Source organism: Corythoichthys intestinalis, chromosome 8 (genome assembly GCF_030265065.1).
Source record: "Corythoichthys intestinalis isolate RoL2023-P3 chromosome 8, ASM3026506v1, whole genome shotgun sequence".
Taxonomy (NCBI): domain Eukaryota; kingdom Metazoa; phylum Chordata; class Actinopteri; order Syngnathiformes; family Syngnathidae; genus Corythoichthys; species Corythoichthys intestinalis.
The window spans coordinates 23252421-23277422 of record NC_080402.1 but is presented as its reverse complement, the minus strand read 5'-3'; the positions used below and the strand labels follow the sequence as shown (position 1 = coordinate 23277422).

At 42.1% G+C, this 25002-nt stretch overlaps 1 protein-coding gene across 3 annotated transcripts in view; it reads right to left on the bottom strand.

The window, feature by feature from the left end:
* The window catches only part of doc2g (double C2-like domains, gamma), a 131916-nt gene that overhangs the window by 4641 nt on the left and 102273 nt on the right, over positions 1-25002 (bottom strand). For all 3 annotated transcript variants that reach the window (XM_057844585.1, XM_057844582.1, XM_057844584.1), the window contains 2 exons: positions 10197-10278; positions 4145-4241 (listed from right to left, as the gene is read on the bottom strand). In XM_057844585.1, the coding sequence (XP_057700568.1) occupies positions 4145-4241; positions 10197-10278 (179 nt within the window). The remainder of the gene's footprint in view (positions 1-4144; positions 4242-10196; positions 10279-25002) is intronic.

Here is a 25002-nt window from a genome sequence, read left to right as displayed (position 1 = left end):
AATATGATGTAGTATTCATTTATATTGTATATTTTATGTTGTATAACTTTAGTTCCTATGTGAATATTAGTTCCTACTTATTTTGTTGTGGTAGGAGGGTTTTGTATTGAACATGGGGCTGTGTTAGTTATTATAATAGCAGAAAAGACAGCAGTTAATTAACAAAGACAAGTCAACTGTTCCCCGATCTACCACTCAAGAGATCTGATGGACTCAAAAAGTGGGTTACGGTTGCATATTAGTTTGAAAATCGACCAGATCCACCGTATTTTTACACGAGTGACTTCCGGTCTGCCCGATCGAAGCTAGTAGTATTGACGCAGGTGGGCCGCGTCTCGCGTCAAATAATAAACTCGCGTTGAGCCGCTTCTGGGACTACACGCGGCCGCACTGCGACTGGTGTGCATTCGCTGATTAACTATAACGCCCGCGTTTCACTGCGTTCTCGCGGCGGCCACGTTCTCGCGCCGTTGACGTTTCTGGGACATATACTGTCCTACCGTGTTGGTCCTCATTATGGTAGAGAAGACGGAGTAAATATAATCTAGACAAAGAAACTGTAACCCGATCGACTCACGGCCTCGAAAAGTAAGGGTTACATTACGTCAGAAACTCGTTCGGTACGCCTCCGTTCCGAACCGAGCACCCCGTACCGAAACGGTTCGATACAAATACATGTACCGTTACACCCTTAAATATCAGTCTTTGACCTTGAATATGATTAAGTTTCTTTCCACAGGAGTGCACCTTCACAAAGATGTTTATTTTTCAAAAGCTCACGGAGAAAACGTTTACACATATTCTTTTGCCTATGTTTTACAGTGTCTTATGTTGCAGGTATTTATTGTATTGCATGTTTTTTTTTAAAGGTGGTATTTCTACAAGTTAGTTAAGGCTGACAGATGTCAGGCGGGGAGTGTTCTGTCCCTTGATCTTAAGTTGACTACCTTTTAAGTTTGATTTCTTTTTAAATTGATATATTGTTCATCCGTCTACTAGATTTCACTATTGTAACTCCGGAATCGACAGTTTTTCTTTGGTTTTGCTATGTTAGCTTGGTTTCCCCTAGTGGTGACTTGCTGGAAGCAGCAGGCAAAAAGAACATTACTTTAGTTGAAAAAGAATCCTTGAGGTGTACAGATGCTACACACCTCCTCTGCACTACACATCGTTGGGAACCCTTGATCAAACAAAATGTGTAAATTTGTTTTAACAGAGGGCCTGATATGATTTCAGTGTGTTTATTCTGTTACTTGTTTCATTTATGTGAAGCAAAGCAACCTGTTTTTGTGCTAAGCTAAGTTAGCCACTTCATTTGATTTGCTCTTAACGGAGCTAGTCTTCATGTGGCTTCTTCTTAGTGGTGTTCGGCAGCTATTTTTTTCCAGTCGGCAGTCAGGGCATCGAAACTTGGAATCGAAAAAGAAGAATTCGAACAGTTACGGGAGAATCTGAGTGTTAGTCCCGGAGCCCATCGATGCTCGATGCCCAACCCTAGTTCTAAAGCTCCTTGTTTGAATCTCTTTCCAGTTTAAACTTCACAAGTTAATCCCATATATTATATTAATTAGGGGGAATTTAAAAAATTCAAAGGATTTTAATCACAGCTTGCGTTAGTGCAATGCATGATTTCTTGGTCCGCTAACGGCTACCAAAAAGTATGTATTTTTAGAGTCATATGAAATGTTCATGAACTTTAGCTACTTTCTAATTTTCAAAAGTAGAAAGGTGGCAGGTAGGCTTGCTTTACACAGTATTCCGGCAATTTTAATTACAAAGGACAGTTTTAAAGGCAGTTAAAATCCAAGATGTCTTTCAATGTTTTTATCAGCGCTCCTGACAATACATTGTTACAGGCAGGTGTTGATGCTCTGTTTGAGAGAAACCATTGTGATACACATTCGTTACGATCAGTCTTCAAACTCCCAGGAAGAGAACTACTACCATAAAAACAGCTTTAGGGTTGGGGCTAATCCCAAGAATGCATTTAATGGACCACCCAAATCTATACAGGCATAGGAAAACTAAACTAAGGGGCCGTTTACATGGTGACTCTCTGAGAATACGAAAAATTTCAAATTTGCATTTATATGGGCCCGTCTCCATTCGAACAATGTCGAAATTCCGCAAGAAAACGATGTAGTATTCATGCCAGCCCGTAGGGGGCAGTGCACATTTACAAGGCGACAGCGAATGATGCACTTTGATTACCCCAACAAGCTCCTCAGCCCGGAAAAAAATATGCCCGCCCATTCGAAGCAATGGCATTTTTTTTGTTGTTCAAAAAGGCACAAAAATGGAAACATTCAATATATTTAATTTAAAAATATTATTAAAACAGTAAATTAAAGCCGACATTCCGCCATATTTGCTGTTTTTAATGTTTAGTAGCACCGCTGCGCACACCCAACGTGACGAGTACGAGTGCTGACGTTATCGGCGCGGTCTCGCGCCGCGGGAGCTTTTGATATTCATCCGGAGAAAGCCCCCCTCAATCCCCCGCAGTCGAAATCTTCCACTTTGGAGGCAGGATTCAGAATTTTTCGTCTTCGCCGACACCATTTGCACGCGAGGCGAGTCCGCTACTCAGTCTTTGTGTCGCAGAGTCGCCATGTAAACTGCCCCTAAGACTAATTCTCACTATTTGTTGAACTAACTTTCACTATTGCAATGACCTGAAAAAAGTTACTTACAACCATTCTGCATGATATAAGAGAGATGATGATGATGATGTTGATGATCATGATGATGGTGAAGAAGAAGAAGAAGAAGAAAATCTGAGCCCTTCTTTTGCCTGACATGACACAAACATTTTTTCTCCCAAGTCAAAACCTTGAAAATAACATCTAAATCAAAAAATCACCTCTTCAAAAGGCCTTGCTTGTCGTTCAAATCATCTCTTTCACAGTTTGGTTAACTCAAGTGAGAGGAGTTGACATCACATGCATCAATAGCTTGTCTCAGGACAGTACAACATGATAAACAACACACAATGGCATGTAATTTTTAGTGGTGTCGAATACGTTTACTGCACATCTTTAATAGCAAGCGGCTGCCATTGACGACACTAGACGTCCAGTTAATTTGGACTGGGAGTGGCTGGCTGCCAGTTAATGATCACTGCCAACCCCGCTAGTTAAAATAGAATGGATGTCTACACTGTCAATGGCAGTGAATGAGTAAAGGAAAGATTTATTGGATCCCCTATATCAGCCCAGTTAAACCACTATTAACAGTTATTGCTCTCATTCGAACTCCCCGCGAGGCTTGTTCATCTACATTCTAGTTTTCTTCCCAGAGAACCCTCTCCTCAGCACCAACACCAATTAACCTAAATGGCAGGCTGCTGTCACGAAATCTGCAATGATGGTGGTCTCGGGAATGTTTGTGTTATGGGGCTGCTAAACTTATGGTCTTTGGTTCCCAGCGGGGATAATACCTCACCGTGCTATCTCAACAGCAAGTCCCTATGACCAACCAGTGTGCTCAATACATCTGACATGGTTTAAGGCTCTGATCTGAACACATCGGGGAAGAGGAGGATGGGTAATATTTTTCCACTCTACTACCCTGCTGCTTTCCAATCACTCCTGAATCCCCGATGTTCTTCATCCATAGGATGTACACAGCAGGCCATTCGAAAAGTGTTTAGTAGAATTGATTCTACAAGCTGAATGCATGAACACCGCAGCGCTGACAAAAAATATTTCTTAAGCCTCTTATTTCCTTTGCTAGCTCAATCAGACTCCCTGTGCATGATAATTAACTCTCGTCTCCCAGCACTTTTTATGGATCCTTTTTTATGTATCTTTTACTTCCCTCTCCTTCCACCCACGCTTGGCCTGCTTTTGATATTCCCTCAAATCGGTGCCTTTTTCATTCACTCTTGCACACTTATCTTCCTAAGTGTTTCATTTTCCTATTTCCTGTCTCACAATCCTCAAGATACACTATATTGTCAAAAGTTTACGGTCACTTGCTTTATCAGGACATGCCAATGTTGGACGAGAAGCTCTTTTAACATTCAGTAACTTGACTGGATAAGTGTCAGTTCATTGAGAAGGCAGTTTCATTTTATTTGATATTCAAGTCAAAGCATGTGAAGCTAATAATTTTGGCAATATCGTGTGGTTTGCTATCTCACCTATGAAGTCATTGCTCATTCCCAAATCGTAGTCCCACACTGAGATCTCAAGGGTTTTCTTTGCCAGTAAGTCCAGAGTCACCTCATAGGAAAACTCCTGAATGAAATAGAGACAAACACAATTCCCTCATCAAGGAAAGTGACGCGGAAAGTGGGTTGCTGAGTGTGCTGCAGCACCCCCTGGTGTTGGGGAGAAAAAAACAGATTAGTGTTTATTATTTTTGTTTGTTAAAGATAAATCAATAGCATATTTAACTTTGGGGATTAAATATATACAGTCCCTGACAAAAGTCTTGTCGCTTATCCATTTTGTAGAAACAATTGCTAATAACCTGACTTTTAATCATTCAGTTGGTTTCAGAAATAGCTCATATGAAAGCTGAGACCCTTCCAAATGATGTTGAATGTACAAAAATATATTTGTTTCAGTGAAAAAAGATTTATCATTTAGTGAAGACATCAAGGTCAAATTTTGGCAAGACACAGTTTTTGGGGCAAAAACTGTTTTGTGGCAAAGGTAGATTTTCCAGATGAATCTTCCATTGAATTACACCACAGTCGCCGCAAATATTGCAGGAGACCTACTGGAGCCCGCATGGATCCGAGATTCAGAAGACAGTAAAGTTTGGTGGTGGCAAAATCATGGTCTGGGGTTACATCCAGTATGGGGGTGTGCGAGACAGCTGCAGGGTGGAAGGCAACATCAATAGTCTGAATAGTCAACAAATCTTAGCTGCCTCTTACATTCCTAACCATAAAAAGGGACAAATTCTGCAGTAGGATGGTGCTCCATCGCATATTTCAATCTGTACCTCAAAGTTCCTAAAGGCAAAGAAGATCAAGATCCTCCAGGCCTGGCCAGCCCAGTCACCAGACATGAACAGGATGAAAGAGGAAGCATGGAAGATGAAACTCAAAATGTTGAACTCTGGGAGGCATGCAAGACTGCTTTCTTTGATGTTCCTGATGACTTTATCAATAAATTGTATGAATCCTTGCCGAACCGCATGGGTGCAGTCCTTCAAGCCCATGGAAGTCATAAAAAATATTAAATTTGGATCTCACAGCACCGCTACTTCATTCGCTTATGTTATGTAACATATTTTTGTATTTGAAATAGATTTGTTCAATTTTCACACTACTTTCTGTAGGCGACAAAACTTTTGTCTTTACAAAATTTGACTTTTATGTCTTCATTAAATTATCAATCTTTTTTTCAGTAAAACAAATATATTTTTGTACATTCAACATCATATGGGAGGGTCTTAGCTTTCATATGAGCCATTTCTGAAACTAATTGAATAATTAAAAGTCACGTTATTAGCTGTTTCGACAATAGCAACTGACTTTTGTCAGGGACTGTATGTTGAAAAAGTTTTTTTTTAATAACATGGTCACCACTTGACACCTTGCTTGCTACCAGGTCACGTTGGAAAAGGCGCTATTGGAAGGAAAAGTTAACTTTTAACAGAGGAGGCATTAACATGGCCCAAAAATGAATGTTATTTTTTCTTTATAAAAAAAGCAACATTTTCTAAAATTCAATTCAAGGTTTAAAATGAAGATGATTATGGTAGTTTGTAATAATGCCCTGCGAGGAAAAGGTAGCTGCAGATTTAGATTGTGGAGAACTTCAAATAGTTTGCATTTTAGCCATATTATTGTTTGTTGTTGTTGTTAAGCTGCCGCCATGCAGTGCGCTGTTGGATATTTGTGTGCAATTTATCTGAGTGTTGTGAAAAGTGGGTATTAAACCGTGGCTTATTGGACCACTTACAGTGGTACCTCGACATACGATCGCTTCGACACATGATCTTTTCGACATCCGACGTCAAATTTGACTCGCCATTTGTTTCTACATCCGACGACATGCTCGAAATACGACGACATGAAAGTACTGCAGACGAACGCACAGAGGATTTTCTTGTGTAAGAAATCAACACAGGTTTCAAAAAGGTTGGTACAGGTGGTGAAAAGAAAAAAGGTGATGATTACCTTTGAAATGAAGATGAAAAATATGAGCGTGGGGTGCGCATCCGTGAACTGGCCCAACAATACATTTCCACGGTCCCTCTCCGACCACCGTTCACCAGTCTTTATTAGTTAAGGTGACAATTATTTTTGTGGTAACATCGCCAAAGAAATCGCCAGCTTCGTCAGGTTTTTATCATTTATTTCAGAACTCATCCAACACAAAACGCCTACTATCCGCCACAGTTGACGGTATTCTCAAGAAAACATTGAAAGTAAACTCTAAACCTCACCACTCCCTCTCTCTGTCCCGTCAGTCACGTGGTGCGTTCAGGTACAGCAAAAAAACATCCGCCACATTAGAACCCTATTTGTTACATTATTACAGGAATTATTATTATGATATTATTATTCCAATTTGTATTTATAATTTATTTGTTTTGCTATATGTAATTGCCATTTGTAATTGTACCAGCAGTATTTATTAAGGATTTAGTGTAGGTTTTTGGGCTGTGGAACAAATTAATGGAACGATCATGTATTTTTATGGGAAAATCCTGCTCGACATACAACAATTTCAACTTACAAACTAGGTCCTGGAACGAATTAACTTCGTATGTAGAGGTACCACTGTAGTTTTCAAATGTGTTTGTGTGTCATAGCGCCGTCTAGCTGCAGGGATTGACATTATATAAAACACGGGCCTTTTATTTCCAATACAAAAACTCCAACACACACTGTGGGTGAAATAGAACACTGTCTTTGTAGTAGCCTAGTAGTAGTACGTAAACTATCCAGGATGCGTGTGTGCCATTGTGCACGCTTTGTATGGAGAAAAAGCACAAGCATGACAAATTTGGACTGAAACGGCTGTATTTGGATGGGAAAAACAAAATAAGATCCTCAGCACCCCCTGCTGTGAGTGACTTCAAAATCAAAGTTTTTATGTTTCATGATTTTTATTTATTAAATTTGCTTATTTTGAGCCTTGTCACCACATTTTTGCAACTCTTGTTTTGCCCACTTTCCATGCTTTTCAATGTGGCCTCATTCAGTTCATGCTTGTTTTGGAGTTTACACAAAGTTTAATGTATTATCAAAGAACTGCTAAAGAAGACTAAAGAGCGTAACCCTTAAAAGCAAGCAACTATTCTTCTTTACTTACTGTACACACTTTTACTCACTTAAAATATGAAGTTTTGCAATGTCAATCAGCTCTAGATGATAAATATCCGCTAATAAACACTGAAATGTTAATGTCTTGTTACATCACAGCACAGTGGGCACTAATGATACGAGCATCATCATAAGAGAAAATCAGTCTCATTATTAGAGCAAATTTTCACTAAACGACTGAAGAGCGAAATCTAGAAAAGCTTCTCTCTCGCTTGACATTCCGAGTGCTTTTGCATCCCGCCAGGTGCCATACGAGCTCTCTCTTTTACTTTGTCACACCAAGTGTCTCAGCATCCCGCTAGGTGGCTTATGAGCATCTCGCACCAACAAACCAGAACAGCCGCTGACAACGAAGGCAATAAAGGATATGTTTGTGTATTGGGAGGCGGTAAAAACATTTGGAAATGATGCATACTGGCTATGTTATAGTTTTCCTCAATCAATGACACCTGCCTCGCATATTTCAGCAAAATCTTAAAGACAAGGATAAGGCAGAAGTCCTTGGACATGTATTTTAACTGGTCAGGGGGGGAAATCCTAGTGTCGAAGATAAACATGTGGCGATTACCACTTTCAAAGTACACTGTGGTATGAAAACATCAAGGTTTCAAAACCGCAAAAATTTTCCGTCATACCGTCCCTAAGGTATTAGCCATTATTATTCCAAAAATGCATGGAGAAATCCCTCGCTTGCAGTTGCAAGGCTCAACACTCCCACACTGGTTGTTGCCCGGAGTCAGTGAGTCAGCTTTGCTACACTGTGGCCGGAGGAGGTGAAAGTCCTGAACTTTTTTCCCCCATCCAAGAAACAAATCGCTGGTATAGGAATACTTCAGTTAGAGAAAAGTTACAGACGGCCACAGCTTAGAGGAGGAGGGCCAACCGATATGTAAAACATGATTTCGGAGGGTGGCTGCAAAGGAGGCAATACCTCCAATATGACTTCATATTTATACAAAATTAAAGGTTATTAACCACTGTCATGAACATTTCCCACCCACTATGAGAGTTAACTCCAGCGTGTTTAGTGTGTCTAGCGGTGGTAAAACGTGGTATTTTTCTAACGTGGCTTAGTAGTAAAGTTGCCCCCCCACCCAGAGGTTGTGGGTTCAAATCTCTCCCTTGATGAACTTGTCTAAGTATCCTTGAGCAAGATACTGCACCCCAGTTGCTCCTAGGGCTGCGTCACCAGTTGGTGGATGGCGCTTTGAAAGGTGGAAAGGCGCTATACAAGTTTAACACCATTTACCATCTGAGTCATACACACGTGCTTTTTATGACAAATAATTCAATTATTTTTGTTCTGATGATAATAATGTTGAGCTGTGGCTGTGGATTTAGGTGCACCTAAAGGACTGCATTTATTTTAATTCTATTTAGAATATTCATTTATTAATTTTTATTTTAACTTAACATTATACTTATGTTCCACTTTGCTAATGTTTTAAAAAATAGAATCCTGTTCAATTGATTTAATTGTTTTTTTTTTGTTTTTTAACCCAGGATCTCAAATTGACTAATTTTAGAGCTGTAATTACAATACTGTGAAACGGTGGTATTTTGTCTTCATGTTATCATACCATCAGAATATCATACCGGCACATTCCTAGTTGAAGAAAGTTGGTCTGATACTGAAGAAAATTCCTTAAATCAAGAATTTTGTTTTATTAATGCTACGCTATTGTTTCCTTTATTGTTACAGTGTATATATGGCTGTCCGTTCACTCTCTCCTGCTTGGCTGGCTCGCATTTCCGTTACGTTGCTAGAGGACTTCAGCCTAAGTAAGTGCTTGTATATCAACAACCTTGTTTTTATACTTTTAATTTATTTCTCAAATTATTTCATTTTAAAATTATGCCTTGAATTATTATTCCGTTGTAATATGGGCGGAGGTCATGGGGAGTGTTGCACGCATTAACTGGAATTCAGTTAGGCTACGTTCATACTACAGGTCTTAATGCATGAATCCGATTTTTTCGTGTTTTTCCGACTAGAGTGAGGCATTAACTTAACAGTCTGAACGTGACAAGTCGCATAGAACTCGACCATTTAAAATCCGATCTGGGTCACTTTCGTATGTGGTTCAAATCCGATCTGGGCCACATTTTTCCAGACTGTCGCGGCGGTCTGTACTGTCCAGTCTCTCAAATCGGAATTCATGCAGCAATTACGTCATCAAAAAGCGAGAGAGACGCCACGGTAGAGGTGCAGCTGTGTGTTATTAGCGCCTAGCTTGCCTTGAACACGGCTTTTTAGGAAGGGTCGGACTTGACAACAGTCATTAAAAAAAATAAAAATGGGTTGAAGATAAGCCTGAGAATGATCGGTTTTCTGTCTGCTCCATATAAGCAATATTTCAACATTGCTTACACGGCCGAGAGTCGGGGCAAACTGCGCGTATGTGTGTGTGACATGCACGGACAGTGCGTGCATGCTATCGATCCATATACTTTGAATATAAACCTAAACTGGGATTATTTATGTCTGTTATTTGTGTCCTGTTTTGAAAAAGCAAAATATGATATCCCTGGAATGATGGATGACAGCCAGCATGTGTGGTCATTTGTTTTGATGCTTCTGCACATGCGGATCGTCTTGCTCAGCGCTTGTCGGACTGCGAATTAGTGCGCATGCGTAATACTTGAATGGTCTCAATGGACAAAGGCAGACAAAAAATCGGATTCGTGCATTAAGACCTGTAGTATGAATGTAGCCTTATTTCGTATGGAGAAAATACATTCATTATTAGAGCACTATCACATTACGAGCTAGGTCGTGAACAGATTGTGCATGCATTGTAAGGTTCCACCGTCTTCAAAAATTTTAAACCCAAATGTTTTTAAGTTCAAATAAAATTTGAAGAGATAGGCTTCAGAGTCCCAATACTTTGGAATGGAGACGTACCTCATTGAATTCAGGGTTGAGAGTCTTTTTCTTCACTGATGTCTTGTACTTGGACTTTTTCCCCATGTCTGGCTGTAAGATGCTAAAAGGACAAGAAAGATTGTCAAACATTACGAAAAATAAAGAAAAAGAAGTACAAATAATGTGTGGCATTAAGTTCAGATGTTGAATTTATAAAGTTATTGACAAAGTATAACCCTTCACCAATAAGCGAATTGATAACCGCATAAAATGATCTAATAACTAAATGCAAAATTCCAGCAAGTATATGAGAAAAAACAGTCCAGATCCCAAATTGAGATTGGACCCTTTCAATTACATTGCACAGTTTTACCACCTGTCCACAGAGGGTGATTTTGCCTTCAATTAGCTGGAGTTATTCGGTAACTTCTGTCAATTTTGGAAAAGGCCAGCCATGTACTTTCTCCCCATCTAATATTCAGAACTCAGCGAGCTCGCTGACCTTCATCCTCACATCTCAAATTTCAATCAGGTCAACTTTCACAATGAATCAAACATTTTATTGTGCTGAATTAAATGTTGCATTTAAATAATTTGTTGCCACACTTTTCTGTAACGGAAAGCATTAATCCATCCACATTTTATCTTTTGCCCCTTTTTGACAATAAACCTTGCTGAACGGAGCTGAATACAGACAAAAGTTTATCATAAGTTTTTTGAAGATAGTTGTGACCTCAAAGTCCTTTAGACAAAGAAACGCAAAATACAGCAGATCACAGCGAGATTCTCATCATGGCACAATTGGAGGAGTGTATACGCTCCGGTAAAGAGGGACCAGACGGCTTGCCAGAGGGCAATGAGTGTCATTTGGTAAATTCTGTGTCAGGTTTTTCAGGTGGTGCTGTATATACACTAAAAAAATGTACATGCACTATTTTAACTTTTAAATAGGTGTTTTTCATTGTATATACACATTACCCTTTTGTTTTTACACATTACTGAATCCATTGTTGTATTTATCATGTAAAAGAGTCAATTAAAACACTTATGAATAACCATTGCTTTATACAGTGGGGCAAATAAGTATTTAGTCAACTGCTAATTGTGCAAGTTCTCCCACTTGAAAACATTAGAGAGGCCTATAATTGTCAGCATGGGTAAACCTCAACCATGAGAGACAGAATGTGGACAAAAAACACAGAAAATCACATTGTTTGATTTTTAAAGAATTTATTTGCAAATTATGGTGCAAAATAAGTATTTGATCAATTCCAAAAGTTCATCTCAATACTTTGTTATGTACCCTTTGTTGGCAATAACGGAGGCCAAACGTTTTCTGTAAGTCTTCACAAGCTACTCACACACTGTTGCTGGTATTTTGGCCCATTCCTCCATGCAGATCTCCTCTAGAGCAGTGATGTTTTGGGATTGTCGTTGGGCAACACAGACTTTTAACTCCCTCCATAGATTTTCTATGGGGTTGAGATCTGGAGACTGGCTAGGCCACTCCAGGACCTTGAAATGCTTCTTATGAAGTCACTCCTTTGTTGCCCTGGCTGTGTGTTTGGGATTAATGTCATTAAAGACCCAGCCACGTCTCATCTTCAACGCCCTTGCTGATGGAAGGAGATTTTCACTAAAAATCTCTCGATATATGGCCACGTTCATTCTTTCCTTTACACAGATCAGTCGTCCTGGTCCCTTTGCAGAAAAACAGCCCAAAGCGTGATGTTTCCACCCCCATGCTTTACAGTGGGTATGGTGTTCTTCGGATGCAATTCAGTATTCTTTCTCCTCCAAACACGAGAACCTGTGTTTCTACCAAAAAGTTCTATTTTGGTTTCATCTGACCATAACACATTCTCCCAGTCCTCTTCTGGATCATCCAAATGCTCTCTAGCGAACCGCAGACGGGTCTGGACGTGTACTGGCTTCAGCAGGGGGACATGTCTGGCAGTGCAGGATTTGAGTTCCTGGCATTGTGTTACTGATAGTAGCCTTTGTTACTGTGGTCCCAGTTCTCTGTAGGTCATTTACTAGGTCCCCCCGTGTGGTTCTGGGATTTTTGCTCACCGTTGTTGTTATCATTTTGACGCCACGGGGTGAGATTTTGCATTGAGCCCCAGATCGAGGGAGATTATCAGTGGTCTTGTATGTCTTTCATTTTCTAATAATTGCTCCCACACTTGACTTCCCGTTGATTTCTTTACACCAAGCGTTTTACCTATTGCAGATTCAGTCTTCCCAGCCTGGTGCAGGTCTACAATTTTGTCTCTGGTGTCCTTCGACAGCTCTTTGGTCTTGGCCATAGTGGAGTTTGGTGTGTGACTGACTGAGTTTGTGGACAGGTGTCTTTTATACCGATAATTAGCTAAAACAGGTGCCATTAATACATGTAACGAGTGGAGCCTAGTTAGACCTCGTTAGAAGAAATTAGACCTCTTTGACAGCCAGAAATCTTGCTTGTTTGTAGGTGACCAAATACTTATTTTTCACTCCAATTTGGAAATAAATTGTTTAAAAATCAAACAATGTGATTTTCTGTTTTTTTTTTCCACATTCTGTCTCTCATGGTTGAGGTTTACCCATGTTGACAATTACAGGCGTCTCTAATCTTTTTAAGTAGGAGAACTTGTACAATTGGTGGTTGACTAAATACTTATTTGCCTCACTGTATATACAGTGAGGAGCAGAAGTATTTGCAGCCCTTGTGATTTTGCAAATTAACCCACGTAGAAAATAGGTAGAGGTCTGAAATTTCCATCATAGATGCATTTCCACTTATAGAGACATATTCTAAAAAGAAATCTAAAAATCACATTGTATGATGTGTTGATTAATGTATTTGTAATTTACTGGGGTTCAAAGGTATTTGTACCCATTAGAATCAGCAATAATTCTGACACTCAAAGAGTTGTCAGTCTACCTTAAAAAAAGTCCACCTTTACCCCATGAGTCCCACTCACCTACCACCCTTTTGAGCTCATTATTGTCCCACCCTACAGTCAGTCAGAATCCAACTGCTACCATGGGCAACACTAGAGAGCTTTCGAAAGACACCAGAGAAAATGTTGTTGAGCTCCACAAAGCTGGAAAAGGCTATGGGACAATTGGAAAGCAGCTTGGTGAGAATAAATCAACAGTTGCAGCAATTATTAGAAAATGGAAAAGGCTAAACATGATTGATAATCTACCACGGACTGGGGCTGCATGTAAAATCTCTCCTCGTGGGGCATCACTCATGAAGAGAAAAGTGAGGGCTCAACCTAGGACTACCCGACAGGAGCTGGTCAATGACCTGAAAATAGCTGCATGCACGGTTTCAGAAGAACGCTACGGTGTAATGGTTTAAAATCATGCATGGCTCAGAAGGATCCCCTGTTGAAGCCAGTACATATGAAGGCCCGTCTGAAGTTTGCCAGGGACCATCTGAATGATGGAGTGGATCATGGGAAAAAGTCATGTGGTTGTCATGTGTGGAGGAAAACGAAGGATGAGTACAATACCAAGAACACCATCCCAACTGTGAAGAATGGGGGTGGAAACCTCATGCTTTGGGGCTGCTTTTCGGCAAAGGGGACAGGGTGACTGTCCTGTATAAAGCAGAGGATGAATGGTGAAATGTATCGTCAGATTTTGAGCCACAACGTCCTTTTCTCAGTCAGAGACTTGAAGATGAGTCATGGCTGGCTCTTCCAACATGACAATGATCCGAAGCACACAGCCAAGCTGACTGAGGAGTGGCTGCGTAAAATGTATTTCAAGGTTCTAGAGTGGCCTAGCTAGTCTTCAGACCTCAATCCAATAGAAAATCTTTGGATGAAGCTGAAACTTTGGGTTTCTCAACGACAGCCCGGAAACCTGACAGATTTAGAGAAGATTTGTGTGGAGGATGGGCCAAAATCCCTGTTTCCATATGTGAAAACCTGGTGAGGAACTACAGAAAGTGTCTGACCTCTGTAATTGCAAACAAAGGCTTCTGCACTAAATATTACCACTGATTTTCTCAGGGGTACAAATACTGATGAACTCCAGTGAATTACAAATAAATGATTAAAAAAATCATACAATGTGCTTTTTTTAGATTATGTCTCTATAAGTAGAAATGCATCTGTGATTGAAATTTCAGACCTCTACCTATATTCTAAGTGGGTGAACTTGCAAAATCACAAAGGGTGCAAATACCTCTGCTCCTCACGGTACATAATGTGATTTTTGATCTATTTGATTTGATTGATTTCAGAGGTTAGAATAATTCACACACAAAAAAACATTATTTGAAATAATAACACAAACATCTGAAAAGGAGTGAGAAGAAGCATGGCTTATAAGGTCCCCACCCCTACACATTCAAAATATAATAAATTTTATACCTAAGACGCACCTCCATATAATTCAAAACTATACATGTTGTACATGCATATCAATATCACAAAATAAACCATTAAGCAAATAAACACAAAAGGATAAATAAAAACTTCAATAACAATCATTGCACAGGTTTACACATGTAACACTGAAATATTGTCTTTTTAAACATTCTCTTGAATTGACAAATACTTTGACATTCTTTTAGCTCGACATTCAGAGAAGTCCACATACTTACACCACAGACGGAGATATTGAAACCTCTCATTGTTGTTCTGTACCTAATCTTTTTTTAAATTAAATGTCCTTCTTAGATTATAATGCACTTCTTCTAAATTAAACAGTTTCCAGGCAATTTATTATTTTTTGCCTTGAACATACTTTGTACTGTTTGGTAACGAACCAAATCAACAAATTTTAAAATGTTTGAATCCAAAAAAAGGGAATGAGTATGGTCCACATATCCTTTCTTATGAAAAATACGTATTACTCTTTTTTGAAGAACAGTTAGAGTTTGCAATGAGTTTTTGTAATTATTTTGTCCAGACTTCAATGCAGTAAGTTAAATAAGGAAGAACTAAAGAACAGTACAGAATATAGAGAAAATCAAAATTTGCTTTATTTATTACTGAAATACTCCTTGATATTTTATTTTGCAAATATTTTATATGTGGTTTCCAATAGATTTTTTCGTCAATAATGACTCCAAGAAATTTTATTTCAGAGACTCTCTCAATGTCCACACCTTCAATCGAAATAAATGCTTGTGAATTCCTTTTATTACCAAACAACATACATTTTGTTTTTATTAAGTTTAAAGATAATTTATTATATTCAAACCAAATTTTCAATTTAGCCATTTCATTCATAATGTCTTCCTGTAATTCCTTCAAATTCTCTCCTGAACAAAAAATATTTGTGTCATCGGCAAAACGAACCAGTTTCAATAACTTAGACACACAGCAAATATCATTAATAAACAAAATAAACAATTTCGGCCCCAACACTGACCCTTGTGGTACCCCACACACAATATCCAGGTGAGAAGAACAAAAATCCCCTAGTTTAACAAATTGTCTCCTCTTAAATAAATAGCTCCTAACCCAATCTAACACTACTCCTCTAATGCCATATTTATCTAATTTGCTGATTAATAATTGATGATTAATGGTATCAAATGCTTTCTTTAAGTCAATAAATATTCCTATAGCATGTTGTTTCTCATCTATGGATTTTGTAATTTCTTCTATTGTCTCTGTCAGTGCCATTGTTGTTGATCCATCTGAACGAAAACCATATTTGTTATGTTACATTATGGATCCAAACACAGACTTTGAAATTAGAAGTATTTATTACAAAAACGAGAACAAAGGGAGCACGCCAAAACACGCGAGAGAAAAATGCAACGCAAAAAGGGCACGAACCTAGTCGGCGAGAGAACTAAGAGGAAGGCAACAATGGCCAGAAAAAGCTGATTCAAATAACAGCAAAGTCCAACGAAAAATACTAACAGCAATGTGATAACAAAAAGATACAACCGTAACAGGCAAGAGATCTCCAGAAGACGCACACAGCGGTAAGCAAGCAAGTAGAATGTAATAGTCCGACACTCGTACACTGTGACAGCTGTCTTTAAATAATGAGTGCTCCAAATGTGTCACAGGTGTGTAGCACAGCCCCGCCCATCCAGCTGCATAATGTGCTGGAAAGGAAAGAAAAGAACTGAGAAGGCATATAAACATGACAGAACCCCCCCCTCAACGGACGCCCCCTGGCGGACCACCTGGTTTCAACAGATGGAGGGAGTGGAAATCCCGCAGAAGTGACGGGTCGAGAATCCAGGAGCGGGGTACCCAGGAACGTTCCTCAGGGCCGTAACCTTCCCAGTCGACCAGGTACTGCACCCCCCTACCCCTCTTCCTGGAATCGAGAATGACACGCACCGTGTACACTGGTCCACCGTCGACTATGCGAGGAGCAGGAGGAGGCACTGGCGGAGGGTTCAGAGGACAGGTGGAGACAGGCTTGAGCAGCGAGACATGGAAAACGGGGTGAATCTTCATCGAGCTGGGAAGCTTCAGCCTGACTGCGACAGGGTTCACCACAGAGTCCACTGCGAAAGGGCCCACGAATCTAGGGCCTAGCTTCTTAGAAGTCCCAGCAAGGCTTAAATCCCGCGCCGACAGCCAGACCATCTGGCCCGGACGATAAGCTGGAGCGGGTCTCCTATGGCGATCAGCAATCAGACGGTTGCGGGCTGCCGTGCGGACAAGTGCCGCCCTAGTGTCTCTCCAGACCCTATGGGCTCTCCGCAGGTGCACCTGGACAGATGGCACAACGACCTCGGCCTCCTGGGAAGGGAATAGCGGCGGCTGGAACCCATATGCGGTCATGAATGGTGACCTCCCGGTGGCTGAGCAAACGAGGGTGTTGTGAGCGTACTCCACCCAAGGGAGGTGTGAAGACCAGGAAGCTGGGTGCAGGTGACAGACGCAACGGAGGGCGGCCTCCAGCTCCTGGTTGACCCGTTCTGTCTGCCCGTTGGACTGAGGGTGGTAACCAGAAGACAAACTTGACGTGGCCCCCAAGGCCTTGCAGAACGCTGCCCAAACCCGGCAGACAAACTGGGGGCCCCTGTCGGAGACGAGGTCACACGGGATGCCATGAGTCCGAAATACGTGCGTTACCAGCAGGTCAGCGGTTTCCAGAGCCGAAGGCAACTTGGGGAGAGCGACGAAGTGTACCATCTTGGAGAATCTGTCCACCACTGTCAAGATGACGGAATGACCCCTGGAGCGTGGAAGGCCAGTGATGAAGTCAAGTGCAACATGGGACCAAGGGCGTGATGGAACAGGCAAGGGACGCAAGAGTCCTGCTGGAGCACGGTGGACTGCCTTGCCCCGAGCGCAGACGGAGCAAGCAGAAACATAGTCCATGACGTCCTTTCGCATACCTGGCCACCAAAACTTTTGGGAAAGTAGGAAGAACGTGCGGGACACACCCGGGTGGCAGGCGAACTTTGAAGTGTGACTCCACTTCAGCACTGCTGCACGCTGAGCAACTGGAACAAATAGCCTGCCAGCAGGACAGCCTCCAGGCACCTTAACGCCTTGCAGGGCCTCTTCCACAAGCCGTTCGACCTCCCAGCGTAGCGCGCCAACTATCAGGTTTCCAGGAACAACAGGCTCCTCCGAAGGCTCCTCCGAAAGCTCCTCCCCCGCTGGCTCATGAAGCCTTGAAAGTGCATCGGGCTTCCCGTTTCTTGAACCTGGACGGTAAGTGATCACGTAGTTGAATCGCGTCAGGAGTAACGCCCAACGGGCCTGGCGTGAGTTGAGGCGCTTGGCGGCCCGAAGGTATTGCAGGTTCTTGTGGTCGGTAAGTATTTGGAACGGTACCTCTGTGCCCTCCAACCAGTGCCTCCATTCCTGCAAAGCCTGGACTATAGCGAGCAGCTCCCTGTTGCCCACATCATAATTCGCCTCGGCAGGGGTGAGGCGGCGGGAGTAGAAGGCACAGGGGTGCAGTTTCTGGTCGACTGAAGACCTCTGGGACAGGGTTGCCCCCACTCCGGAACTCGACGCGTCAACCTCGACCACAAAAGGATGATCTGGGTCAGCATGGACAAGGACGGGAGAGCTCGTGAATGACCGTTTAAGACTTACGAATGCAGCCTCTGCCACTGGAGACCATACAAAGGGGCGTTTGTTAGAGGTCAGCCTGGTTAGGGGCTCAGCCCTCATACTATAATTTCGGATAAAATGCCTATAAAAATTGGCAAACCCAAGGAATCTTTGTAATTGCTTACGTGAAGTGGGAGTCGGCCATTCTGCTACTGCCTTAATTTTAGCTGGGTCAGGTCGTAGCTGCCCTTTTTCCACAATAAAACCAAGAAACTGGATTGACCCTTGGTGGAACTCACACTTTTCAGCTTTGACAAACAATCTATTTTCTAGTAGTCTTTGCAGAACCATGCGGACATGTTGGTGATGTTCCTGCAGGCTTCTAGAAAATATCAGAAGGTCATCTAAATAAACAAAACAGAACACATTTAGCATGTCACGCAATACATCATTTATGAGGCTCTGAAAAACAGCAGGTGCGTTAGTTAGGCCGAAAGGCATGACCAGGTACTCGAAATGCCCGAGCGGGGTTTTGAAAGCGGTTTTCCACTCGTCTCCCTCACGAATCCTGACTAAGTGGTAAGCGCTGCGCAAGTCTAATTTGGTGAATACTGTGGCTGATTTCAACGGAGCAAAAGCCGAATCCAACAACGGCAGCGGATATTTATTTTTGATGGTGATCTCGTTGAGACCCTGATAGTCGATACACGGCCTAAGACCCCCATCTTTTTTGCTGACGAAGAAAAACCCCGCCCCCAAAGGAGAAGATGACGGGCGAATCAGGCCAGAAGCCAAGGAAGAGGAGATGTATTCCCTCATTGCCTCTTGCGCCGGTTTAGAGACCTGGTATAATCTAGAGCTAGGTAGCGCGGCATTAGGCAATAATTCAATTGCACAGTCGTACGGACGGTGCGGTGGCAGGGTCTTGGCACGCTCTTCGCTAAAAACGTGCTGGAGGTCATGATATTCGGTCGGAACATTCTCCAAATTAACCGGCTCGATGGCCGTCTGCGTTTGACCAGGAAGTAAACATGCAGAACGTAAGCAGTGCGCATAACAAAATGTACTCCACGTCACTACTTGCGTCTTGGCCCAATCAATATTAGGGTTATGCACTTTTAACCAGGAGAGCCCCAGTACAACTGGAGCCGATTTGCACGGCATCACTAAAAAACTATGGATCTCAAAATGATTACCGGACAGCTTTGTTTTGAGTGGAGGCGTAATAAATCTCACGTCCGCCAGGGGTCGCCCATCGAGATCTAAAACCTTTTTAGGCCGAGCTAGTTTTACCAACGGACATTTAAGAGCGTCAACAACACTTCCGTCTATAAAGCAGTCATCCGCCCCCGAATCAACTAAAGCAGTAAACCTAAAATTAATCCCACTATATGACACCTCTCCCGGCAGTTGCAGTCTCAAATCACCTCGAGGGTGTATTGGTTCATTTAATTTGTCGCGAGGCAACTCGTTCGATGGACTGCGGTCATGCCCGAATCTCGTTCCCCCTCGGGCGAGGGGAGCCCCAGCGGCCGAAGATCCTAGGCGACCTGAAGGGATCGCGTCACAGGCGGCGACATGGTGCCCAGGCAAGCCGCAGTACAGACACAAGCCCGTTGTCATCAGTCTCCGTCGCTCCGCTGCAGAAAGACGACCGCCACCGAGTCACATAGGCTCCACTCCTGTCGAGCCTGGACCCCGCGTCGGCGTGGAGACAAACGACGGCTCGACGAAGCCATCTGCACTGTCCGCTGTCGGGCCGCCCCGCGGTGAAGGCCAACGACGTCCCCGAGTCTCCATGGCTCGTTCCCTCTCACGCTCCTTCAGACGATTGTCCAAAAGCACGGACAGAGAAATCAGGTGCTCCAGACCCGATGAATCATCCCGGGCCGCCAACTCATCTTTGACTGCAGGCGACAGCCCCCGCCGAAAAATACCACACAGAGCCGCTTCACCATAACCGCACTCCGCGGCCAAAATGCGGAACTGAATGGAGTAGTCTGCCACGGACAGATCGCCTTGAAAAAAATCCAGCAGGCGGCTGCCTGCCTCCTTGCCTTTAACCGGATGGTCAAAAACCCTCATAAACTCAGTCTTAAAAGTCTCGTATGACTGACGGATCCTGGGTCTAGAGTTGCTTACCGCCATGGCCCACGTAGCAGCTTTACCGGCGAGGAGACTCATGGCATATGCTACACGGGAGCTATCACTCGCAAATGTGTATGGCTGTTGGTCAAAAACAAGGGAGCACTGGTGCAAAAATTGTCAGCAAGCACCGGGTTCTCCCTCATATCGATGGGGGTGTGGCAACATCGGCTCCCGAAAGGACGCCGGCGGGCCCATCGAAGAGGGAGGGAGCTGATCGGGCGCCACCACAGCGTCAACTACGCCACAAGACTGTGAAGGTGACGTCATCTTTTCTACTCGTGTAATTAGCGAGCCGATCGCGTTTGCTAGTTCACGCAGTGACTGTTCGTGCTGGCTGATCATGTGACCGTGACAGGCGATTACACGGGGAGTACTTTCAGAATCTGCGGGATCCATGGTCGGACTATTCTGTTATGTTACAATATGGATCCAAACACAGACTTTGAAATTAGAAGTATTTATTACAAAAACGAGAACAAAGGGAGCACGCCAAAACACGCGAGAGAAAAATGCAACGCAAAAAGGGCACGAACCTAGTCGGCGAGAGAACTAAGAGGAAGACAACAATGGCCAGAAAAAGCTGATTCAAATAACAGCAAAGTCCAACGAAAAATACTAACAACAATGTGATAACAAAAAGATACAACCGTAACAGGCAAGAGATCTCCAGAAAACGCACACAGCGGTAAGCAAGCAAGTAGAATGTAATAGTCCGACACTCGTACACTGTGACAGCTGTCTTTAAATAATGAGTGCTCCAAATGTGCCACAGGTGTGTAGCACAGCCCCGCCCATCCAGCTGCATAATGTGCTGGAAAGGAAAGAAAAGAACTGAGAAGGCACATAAACATGACAATATTGACTTTCAGCAAGAATATTGTATTTATCCATTATTTTAACTTTTAAATAGGTGTTTTTCATTGTATATACACATTAGCTTTGTTTTTGCACATTCCTGAATCCATTGTTGTATTAATTATGAAAGAGTCCATTAAAACACTTATGAAAAAGCAATGCTAAGTATATATGTAACGTCATTAAATAAAATCTAATTTTAAATAGGTGTTTTTCGTTGTATATTATACATATTAGCTTTGTGTTTTCAGAAATTACTGAACCTATTGTAATTATCATGTAAGAGAGTCAATCAAAATACTTATGAAAAAGCATTACTTTAATATATATGTAACTTGATTGCGCAAATTTTCTGACTTTTGTTTGCCGTACACAGCTAAATCTGTGGAGTTGATTTTTTTTTGTGTAAACTAGTTTGACTTGATTGGTGTTGATTTGGGTGTTGTTTTTAACACTAACACTAAGATCGCTCTTGGCGCAGTTTCAATTAAGTGAGTTGAAAACAGACACCCCTGGCAGACTTAAATGTACTAGCAGAGTTAATCAGTCAAACCCAGTTTATGTACACGTGTCAGAAAACAAAGCAGGTGCAAAGACTTGTGGGTGTAGTGACACCATGTCTGTAACTAGTCTTGTCTGTAAATTGGTGGACTGTGTTCGGTTGAAAAACATAATAGTTAGTCTGACTTCTGTGCTTACTTAAAGTACCTGTGACACGAAAAAGCATGTTTATTTCATAATACACGTGGTATTTTATGCTCCTGAATGAAATGGACCGCTTGGATGTGTGTGGAAGCGATCGCTATATTTATTTAGTATTTTGAATCCCACGCCATGAAAATGAGTGACTTCCGGCAACAATCTGGAGTTGAGAAAGAGGGCGCTGTGACGTATTCGGAGGAAGGAGTCCTCTTCACTATGCAGCCGTACTGTTGTATGAGAAGGACTAAGGATTCAGCTGATTTTGCGGATTAATACGTTTATTTTTCGCATCATTCCAGCCAAACGGCTGCAGAAAAATCTTGCTGTACGAGGGAGAGGCGTGTGCACCTTTTTGGGGTTTCAAAAGGTTCCCATTCACCGGTGAATATTGGCCAAAACAAGCCCGACTACTGTGGGACCATGGGACTTACGAGGAAGTGAGTAAACATCGTGTTTTGTATTATGTCAAATACTGGGATCATTTTAATATGTAGGTGGCTTGCATTTTGTAGCTGACATGCTCCTTGTCCCCTCGGCCAACGACCAGCGGCTTGTTGCGCATTCCCCAGCCGGGAGAGAACTATGTCACGTTATGCTCCTGGTCAGATTTTGTATTGTTGCAGAGCAGGCTGTGGGGGCGTTCCCGACGTCGCACCTGCAGCTCATCAACAACAGTATAAAGACGCAGGCAATCCACTGGAAGGACGCCGAGATATTTATTCTTGCTGGTCGCCATTTGACATCCTTGCATTTCGAGTAACTTGCTATTTTGGTAATTTCGCACCCTCCGTTGGTTTTAGTCGCCAGTCACTTTGGTTTTGTATGCCTCTACCTTGTGCAGGTATGTGAGTGTATTTTAGTTGTTTTTATTGGCTCTGCCTAGCACCTTGGTTTACCCTCGCGTTTGTATATTGATCCCCGTCGACCTCCTGTCACGGACCCGTTTTGTTATTTCCCCTTTTTGCCACGATTGCGTGTTTTTTGTTTCGTATTTAATAAACCCTTGTACGCTTCCTTCAGTCGGTTGTTGTCTGTTGTGAGGTCCAACCTTGTTTCCGCGTTCGCGGACCCTAACAAACTATACTCGGCTTATTCCCCTCTTCATGTGCCCGATTTTCCGACCGATCAGAAATTGCAACTTTGAGTTAAAAAAAGCCGCGAATACAGTGATTACAAAGTAAACACTACAAACTTTCTTTAAATAAAGGACTACTTACGTTTTATCATGGATGGGCATGTAAAAAGCTCTCCTCATACACATTTGCTGCACATATTAGCTGCACAACGACTGCAGCCGCCCTCCTCCACTGAGTCTCTCGCTGTTTACGACTTCGCCGTGTAGTAAAGCATTATTTTGCCATATTCGTGTTGACCATTTGGCAGCTACACGCTCCTCCGATGTCAGCCAGTTTGTTCGGCGGTCATTGTCCAGCTGCTTCCCCGGCGAGCTCTCTTGTCCATAGTAGCAGGGGAACAAGCTGTAAATTGCTCTCCGCCGGGCGGTTTGCAGATCGGCGAAAACAATCGACAACCCAGTCGTCCTGTGAAATTTTCCGGGCTAGTTATGTGTGATTTTCCGCTTTGAAGACTTTGAAACATCATTCGGTTCGGGTTAGCAGGTCAGCTAGCTGTCACGCCTCTTGGTTTGTTTACATCCTCCAAAGCCAGGGAAGGGAAATGACATAAGCCCGAGTTAGGTGGCATAAAATATCATTCGGGAGGTGCGACAGTAAAGGTGAAGTCAACACTTTTGATCATTATGGAGTAATTTTGCCATGTCGTCTTGAATAAATGCATTTTTATTCTTTCATATTCCATTTAGCACAAAACTTATTTGTCATGACCATGCCATTTATTTTGCTATTGTGGAAAAATACTTAAAATAAATAATAAATAATAATAAAAAGAATATCGTGTAAAAATATTGGAGTAGAGAGAATGAAACAATGACATTTTGCGGCTCTCTTCGTGACGTTTTCCTCGTTCTGAATAATTCCCCTTCAACGGGCTGACTGGTCCTTCTAAAGCCATTTATTTAGCTATTGGGGAAAAATACTTGGATAAAAAGAATATCCTGTAAAAATATTGGAGTAGAAAGACTGAAACAATGACATTTTGCGGCTCCCTCCATCGCATTTTCCTCGTTGTGAATAATTCCCCCTCAATGGGCTGCATTCTAAATCAGATGAAATCGTGACTCCGCTGATGTTATCCATCTTTTGGGGACGCGAGCGCCCTATAATGGTAGGCGTGGCTAACCGGCAGATTAAAAGACTAATTTCTCGTCATCTGAGCTTTGCTAAATTGTTGTATATAGTCGAATCGTCTCAAAATATGATTCTAATTCACATAATAATCCTATTTAAGACTTTTTTTCTCCTGTCGTACGCTTTGTAAGGGAAAGTTCCTCTGTTAACCCTCGCGAGCGCAACAGTATGGTACTATTGCCGGTCAGGCCCAAGTTCTGCACAGGTGTCCCCCACTCATCAAGAATATGAACAACAGCACAATGAATATTTATAATTAACACTCATATTGTAAGAAAACAAAAGGTGATTACATATTCTGCATTTAAAAGGTTTGAATAATAATTGCTTAATTTGTTGAAGTGGTTTAATAAGTCTTACTTAAATCATTTAGGCATTTTTCATTTAATGACGTAACTTAATAGTTACTTAAATACCATGTTTCATTTTTTTAAGTGTACTCTCATACTTGCCCCACCAGTGACAGACAGATGACAGTAACGGAATCAGAAATTGAGAGAAAGCAATGTGGCGCAACAAAATGCTATTCACCATATGTTTGTGTCAGCAATGAAAAAGAATGCAGGTATCAAAGACAATTTCCTTTTCAATCCTTCTGCCTGATGAGCGAGAGGCATACTAATCAAAGTTCCCTCAATACAAGTAAACTGTCCTTTCAAAACCAAAACTTGGTTTACAAGGAAGATAATGTGAAAAGTAATTTGAGAAAGTAGCTAAATACCAGCAGCAATTATCAAAGTAGGGCCTGGGTAGCGTGGTAGATGGAGAGTGGGCTTACTCCGAGCTGTGCCCAATTTCATTTTGCATTGCCTCCAATACAGTGCAGATGGAGGAATTCCAATTTCCAGTTTTCCCAAAATAAATGAAAGAAACATGGACAAT